Here is a 12,760-nt window from a genome sequence, read left to right as displayed (position 1 = left end):
TTTCACTTTTGTGAAGTGAGAAGGCTGGACTCCATGTCCTCTAAAGTCCCTTCTATCTGCAATTCTTTGATCCTGTGAACCTGCCCACTTAAACAGAGTGAAGTTATAGAGCCCCACACATGGGCAACATGCCTTCTTTTTAAAAACTAAAGGAGGGGCAGCTAGGTGGCACAGTGGATAGAGCACCGGCCCAGGAGTCAGGAGTCTGAGTTCAAATCCTGTCTCAGACACTTAACACTTACTAGCTGAGTGACCCTAGGCAAGTCACTTAACCCCAATTGCCTCACTAAAAAAAAACACACACAACAAAAAACCCCAAAAAAACTAAAGGAAAATATGATCCTATTCCCACCCCACCTCCTACTCCCCCATTTGTAATTACTAAATCCCAACATTGTTGACTAGTGAGGATAAAAGTAAAACTGGTAGTTCTTATTTAACAAATACAATTATTTAGCATTTGCTGAACTTCTGTGACCAAAATAAGATCAAAAGCTAAGGCAGCTGTCCAAATAATTCAGGTCAGAAGCCCCAGCCTTTTTGCCTGTTACCTGCATCATTGCCCCAGATTTCCATTTTATTTTGACTGAAGGGACCTGAGGGTTTGGGGAGGCTTGATTCAAATCTTTCTTTCAAGTAGCTGACATTATAAGTATTAAATAATACATGGGCCCCAAGTCAAGAAAGCATCGAAGTACCTTCATTCAAAGGTGACATTCCAGATGGAATGAATGTGTCACTTAATGATTTCTTGGTGCTATTTTTGGACCTTCTGAAAGGGATGATAGAGTATTCAGGGACAAAGCAGGGTGGAGTGGTGACAAGAGAGAGGCAGGAGTCTTCTCACCCTCTTCATGCTGCTGTTGCCAATCCCATTAACCCTTCCTAGGATGGTGTGAGAAGCTAGAATGAGGAGAAGAAATAATTCACCACTGAACACATTTCTAACTGGCTACATTCTGGTGACCTTATAGCACAGAGACTGAGTCATACTAAAGATAACCAGTACAGCTTATGGTATGATTTTATAAGGCTAGGCCCAGTATTTGTTTTGTTTCTATTATGACCAGTCAACTCTTTTGTACCTTGTTTAGAATAATTATTACATTATTTTTTCTGACCGGCATGTTGGATAGAAGGCCAGTCTTGAAATCAGGAAGACCTGGATTCAAAATCTGCCTTAGCACTTATGACCTATGTAACTCTGGGCAATTTACTTAAATTCTCCAAGCTCCAATTTCCTCATCTGTAAAATAAGGACATTAATAGCCTTTACCTCCTTGGGGTGTTGTCAGGATCAAATGAGATAATGTATGTAAATTGCTTTCCAGATCTTTAGGCAATTTTTGATTGTGAACTACTTGAGAAAATGAATAAAGAAAAGGCTGAATTCTTATTTGATTTGGCATGTAGCCAGTATGAAAATCAGGAGAAGGGAATGACAAACCACTCCACTGGTTTTTTTTCCAAGAAAACTCCAAATGGGATCACAAAGAGTAGGCTATGACTGAAAATGACATAACAACAACAATAACACCAGTGTTAAAATATAGTTATTTGAAGTAGGATTTACCCTTCAGTGTTGTTAAGCTCATAGAAATTTGCTTTCCTAAATCTTTTTCATTCCACTGTGATCTTTTTACTTTTTTTTCCACAGGTAAAAATAAAATGGAAATTTCAGAAAATGACCTGAAGAAACTTCCACTAATTAAACGGTGTGTTTTGGAAACCATTCGCTTAGTTGCCCCTGGCATAATCATAAGGAAAGTGATAGGGCCAGTGAAGATTTTGGTGAGTTTTTATTTGATCTAATAGTAACTAGTATTCTAGAAGAAAACATGTCAGATTTTATATTTGTAGCATCTCACGTATTCTTATGTTCTGTGATGTATAAAAATGTTTAAGAGACATTATTTCTGGGTAATTAATCATTTTATTAATTATGACTCATGAGTAATTAATAAAATGATGGTCATTTTTTATGTCTCTCATAAAACAACCTCATCCAACCCACTTAATGCTTATGTGCCCTTGGAAGAGTGGGTATTCCTGAGGGTAGAAATCAATTCTGATTGGTTAATGAGAAAATGAATATTACAATGAGAGGTGGGCTTATTGCAATGAGGGTGTAGGGGATGTGGCTCTGATCATTCATTCTTGGACAGAGATACTTACCTGTACCACACTACCTGCCCTGTCTATGTCAATCCAGACAAAAGTGGAAATCCACTTCTACCCAGAAATGTCTAACTAAAACACAATGGTCTAGAATTCACCACTTTCTATACCTTTTGATGAAATCAAAAATCAAAAAGGTTCTGGGGGCAGCTAGATGGTGCAGTAGATAGAGTACCGGCCTGGAGGAGGACCTGAGTTCAAATCCGGCCTCAGACACTTGACACTTACTAGCTGTGTGACCCTGGGCAAGTCACTTAACCCTCATTGCCCTGCAAAAAAGAAAACAAAACAAAACAAAAGGAAAGAAAAGAAATCTAAGGTTCCTCAGTTGGGTGCATCTCCCCAATATTTTATCTTATCATCAGCCCTGCCCTTCAAAGCCTTGCTGGATAAACTATGGGAGCCAATTTCTGAATGAGGAAATAGGAAAGGGAAAACCCTTACTCTTAATTCAATAACTGTTTATTAATATAAGAGAGAAATAATGATTTCTTACAGTTCTAAAATGAATAGAGAGAGAAGCTGGAATGAATTAATAAATATAATTGATTGCAGAATGATTTACATACATTATCTAATTTGATCCTTACTACAGTCTCTGTGGTAGCTAGTATTATCTCTGTTTTACTGATGAGGAAACTGAGGGTGATCATCAACTCGCAAGTCCCCCAACCCCATTCCACAATCATACCACTATAGTAAATTTCTAGAACAGATGCTCAATAAATAGTGGCTGAATCAATATCTGAATGAAACTGCCATTAAGAATTTCTTTGGGATATGAGGCTTATCCATATGGCTTGAAATGGGTGAAGTCTTAATTTTTCTTTTTTTTTTTGTTTTTTTTTTTGCATTTTTTTTTGTGGGGCAATGGGGGTTAAGTGACTTGCACAGGGTCACATAGCTAGTAAGTGTCAAGTGTCTGAGGCTGGATTTGAACTCAGGTACTCTTGAATCCAGGGCCAGTGCTTTATCCACTGCACCACCTAGCTGTCCCTTCTTTGTTTCTTTTTAAGCATCACTTAAGAGAAGTGGAATTTCAAGTAGGAAAATTTCATAGTAGCAAAAAGAAAAAAGGATGCAGATGAAAAATTGAAATTAGTAAAAGCTCACTACTTAATAAATCTGAAAGGAGAAGATAAAACTCCATGCAGTTTTGTTTTAATCTATGCATGTCATTTGATGAATTAGAAAGAACATTGGACTTAGAGTTAGAAACAGTGTTTTCTCAGAGAAATCAATTAGCTTCTTGGAGTTTTAATTTCCTTATCTGTAAAATGAGGAAAATAATATTGGCACTACCTATTTTAGGTTTGCCTAAATTTAAGCAACGTTAAATTGCTAAGAAGGTATTTGAAAAAGTGTAAAGTGCTATATTAATGGAAATCATCATTATTAACATTTATTGTTACAATTATTAGATGCAATACCTAATCTCTGTTATTAAGAGTAATTGAAAGATAGGTTTTTAAGATGGAATAATAAATGTTTGGGGCAGAGTTTTCCAGCTAAGCCTACATAAATACTAGTGCTTATTTTTCATGTGATTTTAAACAATTAATTTTCTCTTTTTTATTATTGACTAAAGAAAATTATTTGGATATAAAGAACCTACCTTGAAAAAAATGGGGAGCTGGAGGCTCTGTGCAAATAGTAGAACATTATTAATGAAAATTATTATACTGCAAAACATTCATAAATTTATTTTTATGGATATGTATAAAAGTACATGTCATAGCAGATTGCTGTCTCTTTATGCCTCCGTAGATAGTTTCATGCATTGCCAAAACAAGCAAATAAACAAACCTATATCCCCAGGTGACCAGGCTTTGAGGAGGCTGCATTCTTAGCTACCCCTGGCAATACTGGCAATGTTGGCACTGTCAACTGAGACCTCACCACCCTCTGTATGTTGGTAGAAAGGGGAGAAAAATAATATTGCCTCCTTATCCCTCAGTTCTCATCAGATCTTGGGAAAGCGATCAGCAATGTATGTAACATTGGATTGAGCTGATATCTTTTTTGTAAGCAATAGGGTAGAATTCTATTTAAAATGCCCTGATTTATGTACTACTCTCCAGGCCTGCCTTCCAACTCTGACCTCCACTGGCAGGCCAGGGCCCTAGAGAGTCGTTAAATACTTCTCCCCTCAGAGATCTAAGGGGTCCCCCTGAGTGGTGCTATCACTCAAAAATCCCTCATTGCTATATTCCTCATTGATTATCACTTGACATCAATTAGTCAGCTAGAATTAACTAGCTTTTTTAAGAAACAGATTTTTACCAAAGTGAAATAGTAAAAAATAGTTGGTGTAGATTTTTTTCCCCAAAAAGTCTGAAATATACATTCCCACAGTTAAATTCAGTGTCCAGAGGAAAATGAGTCCAAGCTTACAAAGCTGATGCAGATATTCAAAGAGGTAACTGACCGTTCTTGGTTAGATGGAAATCTTTTTCTCCTTTTTTTTTTGGGGGGGGGGCAGGGCAATGGGGGATAAGTGACTTGCCCAGGGTCACACAGCTAGTAAGTGTCAAGTGTCTGAGCCAGATTTGAACTCAGGTACTCCTGAATCCAGGGCCAATGCTTTATCCACTGCACCACCTAGCTGCACCCCCCCCCCTTTTTCTCCTTTTGTGGAGTATCATGAGATTCTCCCGAGATGTGTGTAGTTTCCAGTGGGGGTTCAAAATTTAGAGTCCTTTTAGCATCTTGAATCTGAACCTTTCTCTCAATGTCTAATTTGTTCTCTCTTAGCTTCAGGCTGGATGCATTGTTTAATAGAGGATGATAAGAATAACAATAACCAGCATTCATATAGGACTTTAAGGTTTGTAATTTGTAGACACTGAATCATTTTATCCTCAAAACAACCCTGGGAAGTAGGTGCTTTTGTTATCCTCATTTAACAGATGAGGAAACTGAGGCAATTAGAGGTTAAACAACTTTCCTATTATCACTCAGCTAGTAAGTTTTTGAGGCAGGATTTGAACTCAGGTCTTCCTTACTCAATGTCCATCTCTCTCTCTCTCTCCATTGAGCTACCTAGATAACTGAGGATTTGTTACTGTGTCACTAGTCGATTTTCTCCAATGATATGGTCAATGTTAGGGATGGGGGGTGGGTGACTTAGGGGAGTTTTATACTCACTTTGGGCTCATTCTGCTCCCTCTTGCTTCCCTCTAGTACAAATAAAAGGATTCTATCTCCTCAAAGCACCCCCAGAACTTTACTATCAGAGCAGTTTCCAGAATGGTTCTGATGAGTATCTCTTCTTATGTACTTAGGCACTCTCAAGGTCTCTCTTAAGAACTTGATTGCATGACATGGGAGACACTGGCACAGGACCACCCAGCATGGTGTTCCCACATCAAAGAAGGTGCTGTGCTCTATGAGCAAAGCAGAACTGAAGTAGCTCAAAAGAAATGCAAGATGCTCAAATTTAGAGAATCCAACCCGAATGTTTACATGGATTATTTGTGCCCAACCTGTGGTAGAACATTCTGAGTTTGTATTGGATTGATCAACCACAAGTCGGACACACTGTAACTTGACTCTAACATAGTGATGTCATTTTGGTCCTCTTCAAGAATGAAGGACAACAACCACCAGGCCCAGAATCAAAGCTAATTCTTTCAGTCAATCTCATTACACTTTATCATCAGATTTAATACAATGAGTGAAGCATTTATTTAATTCCCAATTTGATTAACTAAGTTGTTCACATTTAGTTTATACCTTTGTTTGATTTACTATACATGTCTAAGAATTGTTCACACCAATTTTATAGATTTGATGCTCTAACTCAATCAGAGACTTTCTCACCTAAAGGTTTTGTTGTTGTTCAGTTGTTTTTCAGTCATGGCTGACTCTCTGTGACCCAATTTGGACTTTTCTTGGCAAAGATGCTAAAATGGTTTGCCATTTCCTCCTCTAGCTCATTTTACAAATGAGTAAACTGAGGCAAATAGAGTTAAGTGACTTGAGTTAAGGGTCTGAGACCAGATTTTAACTCAAGAAGATGAATCTTCCTGACTCTAAGCCATGTAATCCATCCACTGTGCCCCCTAGCTGAGCACAGTAAAGGTATCAGGTCTTAGGGTAACTTGTTAGTTACATTAATTGGGGTTAAAGGATGGGACATGCCTATCTTAAACATATAAAAAGTGGGTAGCACACCCCAAATGGAGCATATGATATGCAATAAAACTGAATGTATAAGATGAATTTTTTATCTAAGTCCCAGGGGGAGCTGAGGAGTCATCTATAGTAACTGTGAGAAAATAATTATTAATAATGAATTTCTTGGGGGGACCCAGAGATCAGTTTGTCTTTTCTCTCCCCCCAACTCCAGAATGTTCATCTCTTGTCTGGGACAAACCCAAGGGAACAAAAGAAATGGAGATTGATTCTTTTGTCTAGTTCAGTGAATTGATGAGATTAAACCACACCTTAGATACTGGACTTCCCCTTTGCCCTTCAGCAAGGGTCTCTTCCATTATGTCATTGGGTAGAGTTTATTTTAATTTGGACCACCCTCAAGTCATGTCAACCAATGGAATTGAATGATGCTAACCAATTAGCTTTGATCAATGTATAATGACCCACTTCTATCAAAAGAGGATAAAACCCTTGGCCATTCAAGGCTTCTGCTGTCTTGGCTCCCTTGACCTGCTCCCTTGACTCTGAATGCTGTCTCTTGATGTGGAATCTTCCTCTTAGGACTATGTAGGTATGAAGGCCTGAGACTATGAGAAGTTAGGGAGACACACAGTCATTACTTTACTAATATTTTGCTGATATATATTCATTAATAATAAATGCTTACTGCCAAAATGGGCACAATAGCAATTAATATATAAATAACAATCTATAATTTTAGAAAATACAGTAGTAGCAAATAATTTTTTTTTAAAAGCACATAACCTTAGTAAAGGAGACCATTCATTTTTTCATATATTTATATGTTTGTTGATTTATTTGCCTATTTTTTTTTAGATTAGGTCTCCCTATCTCTTTCATTCTGGCAGTGCCATAGCCATTCATGGGTCAGATCCCACTGCTGATTGCCCAAGAAACTTTGATCTGCTCAGTTTCCTGCCTGGACCTGTTGATCCCTCCTTAGGCAGCCTGGTGACTTCCCACTCCCCAGGCCACCATATTGATGCTGACTTTAGTGAAGCTCTCTGATCAGCTTTAGCCCAATGCAACTCAGAACCCTTGACATCAAGAGAGTCATCAGCCTCTCTCTGTAACAACAGGGATTACAGGTGCATGTCATCCTGCCTGGTCTGCTTTATGGTTAAAAATTATATTTTCAACAGTAAGCGCCAAATTTATTATGGGGAGAGTTAATTGGGTGGCTTGCCGCAATATTGGGCTTCAGAAAATAATGAGAGACCTCTGGGCCCAAAGTTTCCTCCCTTCCAAACTGCCTTTTTTTTAGTTTTTTCTCCCAGGCTAATAAGAAAGGAGATTAACAGCCTCTTTTCCACAAACAAACCAGGTTTTATTAATGGGAACAAAATTTACAACAAAGGTAAAGTTGATAAAGCCAGGGACGAGGGAATAAGGGAAGAGAAAACTAATAAGATCCCTAGCTCTATCAAAGACTGACTCAAACCCTGAAGTTGCTTCCAGTTCAGCCAGCTCAAAGAGCTGGCCTCGCTTCCACAAACTCACCACCTGGGGCCCGTAGTTTCAGTGAGAGTCAGCTGTGCAGTCCTTCTCCGGTATGCTTCTGAAGCTCACCAAAAGGAAAAAGAGCCTTTATGAGCCAGCAGTCACTTCTTACTTTCTCTCTCCCTCCCTCAAAGGGGAGGTCCTTCAGGCTGCTTGGTTGAGAATGGTCCCCTGCCAACGTCAGTAGTACACCATCATGTCACTCAAGGCCGACCAGGTGTGGCCTTCATCCAATCATCCCCAAGTAGGAATTTAGTCAGTTTCTTATTCTCACTCAATTCACTCAGGTGGAGCCCCTTTTTTTAAATCACACAATACATATAAATATGTATACATATATGAGAGAGGAAGATATGTTTGTGTGTATGTATAATTTTGACAAATTTGCATATTTATCTTGATCTAGAAGTTTTTGTACAAGTTATGAACTGACTAGTCTTTATTAAATACATATCCCACTGGGAAAAAAAAATTCATCTGTTTGAGTGAGATTCAGCTCCTCTTACAGCTCCATTTGTCAAATACTCAGGAAACTAGTTGTTGTCGCCGGGAAGGGCTTCCCGAAGTAGCTGTGCCTGAGCTGGAGTTCCCTTTCTGAAGGACTGTTCATAACCCAAATCTTTTAGGGAGTTAACATTTCCAACCTTAGCTGAATTATTCTTTGGATGACAGTTGGTAGCTGGGCCCATAATCAAAGCTTCTCTCCCTTGGTAAGGACTGCCAGAGTTTACGGGCACAACCTCTGAAAAATCTAGACTAGAGGTTCTTAATCTGGAATCCCCAGTGGGCCATGGATACATTTCAAGGAGTCTCTGAATTTGGATGGGGAAAAATAGACCTTTATTTTCACTAATCCCTTAACTGAAATGAAAGCAAGACAAGAGGTCCATAGACTTCACCACACTTCCAAGGGGGTCCATGACACAAAAGAAGGTCAAAGACCTCCAGCTCTAGGGTCACTTTCATGCTATGATAAGGCATCAGAGTAGAATTTTAGTGGAGGATTAAGAATTATTACTGTAATTTACCATATTTTTGAAGCCCTTGAATGTTCTTATGACTGTTATAATTTTGGTTAAACTGGAGGAAACTAAAACTGATAAAAAATGATGATGATGATGCTTTGAAATTAATTATTTTGAGAAATTGTGTCACCTTTGAGTTGAGATGCTGTGAACTCAGTGAATGCTATATGATGCCTTTACAAAATTTATGTGGAGCAAGTTTTTTGAGACTGGCACTGTGTTAAAGCTGTGAATCATTTTGTCATTTCAACCAAAGTGGAACAATCACAGCAACCGACACTGAGACTTTTTATATTATGGAGTAATTATACTACTTTTTTACTGCTAAAGTGCTTTTAGTTTTTTCCTGGGTTTATATACTTATCTCATTTCATACTCATAGTTTTAAAATAATAACCATACATTGTAGATTTTTAAAATTCTTTCCCACCACCAAGCAAAAAGATCTCTACAAATTCTACATATAAATTTCTCATAAGCTCAAGGCTAAATGATGTGGTGTAGTAGATGACTCCCAAGTTAGGGAATCAAAAGATATGAATCCTAGCTTCTGGCTATGACTTGTGGCCTTAGGTAATAATAATAATAACTATAACTTGAATTAGTATAACTAAAGTTTGCTAATCATGTTCTACTCATTTTATTTTCCTCGTGATTCATTTTTATTATTAATCCCATTTTACAGATGAGAAAATTGTGGCTTAGAGATCAAGTTGTCCAGCACCTATCAGAAATAGGAGTATTTAAATTCAGGTCTTCATAACTACAGGGCAGCCAGATGGCGCAGTGGATAGAGTGCCAGTCCTGGAGTCAAGAAGACACATTTTCCTAAGTTTAAATCCATGCTCAGACACTTACTAGTTGTGTGACCCTAGGTAAGTCACTTCACCCTCTTTGCCTCAGTTTCCTCATCTGTAAAATAAGCTAGAAAAGGAAATGGAAAACCAGTTATCCTTGCCATGAAAAGCCTAGATAGGGTCATGAAGAGTCAGACATGACTGAAAAATGACTGACTGAACTTTCTGACTCTGGTGTCTTCTCATCAATCCTCCCCAGAAAGGCTTCTTTCTCCTACCCTTCCCTTATAGAACCATTCTTCCTTGTATAGCAAATCTTTTTAAACTGTGGGTCACAACCCCATATGGGGTTGCATAACTGAATTGGGGGTCATGAAGTAAGAGGTTATGTATACCTATTTTATATACCTATATACCTGGGGTTGTGTAAAAATTTCTTGAGGGAAAATCGGTCATGAGTAGAAAAAGTTAAGAAGTCCTATTCTTTAGGGCTCCTTCTACCCCGCCCCTCTTTAAAATTTTTTTGTCTTCTTTTGTGATTTCATGAGTATAGGAGGATCTACAGTAGGGAAATGCCCTCTACTAATCTGGATAGGCAGTTTAGGCCTTGATACATGCCTGAATGCATTAAGAAAGGGAATGACTTGTTCAGGGCCACAAAGCCTATATGTGTCAAAGGTAAGACTTGAACTCAGTCCTGACCCAGAGTCCAGCCAGATGGGCCCATTAAACCATACTGCCTCTAATACTGTAGTCTTTAGTGAAGGTGGAGTAGACATGGTGATAGCATCTTATTTCTTTCTTTTTCCTTATCCTTTCTTTACCTTATTTTTGGCTATTTTGCGCCCCCCTCTTTATTTTTTTTTTAATTTTGGGACCTTGAACAAGTCACTTTCTCTAAGCCTCAGTTTACTCACCTGTAAAATGAGAGGGTTGGACTCGGTGACCTTATGGGTCTCTTCAAACCAAGACCTATGATCTCTTCATTTCCTGTTTGCAGCTAACAGCCAGGCCTCTGGCAAAAACCAGCAGCAGAAAAAAAAAAAAAAAAAAAACCAGCAGCAGAATGATCTCTTGTCTTCTGCACAGCCAAACTTTCATAGACCTACTGGTGCTGTTGACCTTGTAGCTGTTCTCATTGCACCTCCAGCTCCCACGTGGCTTTTGCTGACAGTGTGCTTTCACTGCTGTCCACTGTTTGACTTTAGGAGTTTCTGCAAAAAGGCCCAGAGCCAACTACTGCCCTTCCTCTTCACCCCTGCCTTTGACACTCACAGCATTCCTGTGAAGTAAGTTGTGCAATTATTATTACCCAATAGACAGGAGAAAACTGAGGTACAGATATTAAGTGACTTCTTTAAGGTTAATATAATGTTTCTCTTATTGTTCCCTCCTTTCTTGGGCCCTTAGTTGTGCCATCCATCCAAGATTATGAGGACAAGTACTGTTTAAGTTTGAGACCAGTTAGCTGAAAGAGGAGTCTTTCACCTAAGCAGTTTCAACATTGCTTTATTCCATTTATCAACTCTTAACTAGATTTGGTTTAGAGAAAAGAAGACGGCAGTGGGGAATATGATTGTTGCCTTCAATTATTTCAAGGTCCATTGTGTGGAATGCCTTTTCTAGCTATGGCCAAGGAGATCAGGATGCCAGAATTGGATACTGATCTCCCAGAATTCTCTTCTTCATTTCTTCCCTTGTCCGTTTTCCACATTCTGCCTAGAGACTGAAATACAGGATTGCAAATCTTTTGCTTCCCCAGGCTATGGAAGACATAATCTATTTTAAAAGTCTGGTTATCCCTTTTGAGTTAGTTTAATTTATTTTCTTGACCTGGTAAATGGGATAAAACTATTTGTCAACAAATTGTAGTTAATGTAAGTGCTATTGCTTGCATTTATTTTCTTGACTTGATAAATGGGATAAAGATGTTCGTCAACAAATTGCAGTTTATCTGTGTGCCATTGCTTTCATGTAGCTTGACTTGGGTGATTGGAAGCAGCCGGAGAAGGGAAAGACATAGATGTCAAAGTCTGATATTTATCAACGTGTGACTTCTAGAGCAGAAAAAGTTATTGACTTTTAAATAACTTCATAGGGTAGAAAGAATACATTTTCTGGAACATCCCTGAGTAAATGAGTAAACAACAGGGGCTGGGCAGCTAACTGTCTTAACTGGCATTGAGGAGACATTATACAATACAGGATTAGAAAGTTATGCCTCAAGAGAGGAGTAGTTCAGTCCACAAAAAGGTAATAGGGGACAAGGGGGATTGGGGAGGGAAGAGGAGTAAGATTCATTACTATCTGGAAAATATGACAACAAAGGAAAATATTTCATGTTGTAGGGGATGTGGGAAAGCTGGGACACTAATCCCACTCTTGGTGGAGTTATGAAAAGATCCAACCATTCTGGAGAGCTATTTGGAACTAAGCCCAAAGGGATATAGAACTGTGCATACCCTTTGATTCAGCAATACCACTGCTAGGTTTATATCCCAAAGACATCCCCCAAAAGAGAAAAAGACATATTTGTACAAAAATATTTATAAAAGCTCTTGTTGTAGAAGCCAAGAATTGGGAATCAAAGGAATGTCCATCACTTGGGGAATGGCTGAACAAGTTGTGGTATATGATGGTGATGGAATATTATTGTGCTATAAGAATCATTAAGCAGGATGATTTCAGAAAAGCCTGGAAAGACTTGTATGAACTGATGTATAGTGAAGTCAGCAGAACCAAGAGAACATTGTGCACAGAGACAGCAATATTGTTGGATGAAGAACGGTGAATGACATGACTATTCTCAGGAATACAATGATCTAAGACAATTCCAAAGGATTATTGATGAAACATACTATCCACCTCCAAAGAAAGAACTGATATTGATTGAACACATACTGAATCATGCTATTTTTTACTTTCATTTTTTTCCTTTCAAGTTATCTTGTACAATATGGTAATGTTTTACATAGTTGTACATGTATAGCCCATGTCTGACTGCTTACTGCCTCAGGGAGGTGAAAGAGGAGGGAAGAAAGGAGGTATAGAATTTGGAACTCAAAACTATAAATAAAAATC

At 38.4% G+C, this 12,760-nt stretch overlaps 1 protein-coding gene across 2 annotated transcripts in view; it reads left to right on the top strand.

Annotated features, from left to right (window-relative positions):
- LOC122726734 (24-hydroxycholesterol 7-alpha-hydroxylase) overlaps positions 1-12,760 on the top strand; it is a 121,174-nt gene that overhangs the window by 78,920 nt on the left and 29,494 nt on the right. The window contains exons 8-9 of one of the 2 annotated variants that reach the window (XM_043964642.1): positions 1,658-1,791; positions 9,568-9,693. In XM_043964642.1, coding sequence (XP_043820577.1) covers positions 1,658-1,791; positions 9,568-9,645 — 212 coding nt within the window. In that variant the 3' untranslated portion in view covers positions 9,646-9,693. Of the gene's footprint in view, positions 1-1,657; positions 1,792-9,567; positions 9,694-12,760 lie in introns of those variants that run through there. The other variant, XM_043964641.1, reaches the window with a different exon arrangement.

Source organism: Dromiciops gliroides, chromosome 4, assembly GCF_019393635.1.
Source record: "Dromiciops gliroides isolate mDroGli1 chromosome 4, mDroGli1.pri, whole genome shotgun sequence".
NCBI lineage: Eukaryota > Metazoa > Chordata > Mammalia > Microbiotheria > Microbiotheriidae > Dromiciops > Dromiciops gliroides.
The sequence above is the reverse complement of the archived record's forward strand: the minus strand, read 5'-3'. Positions and strand labels throughout refer to the sequence as shown.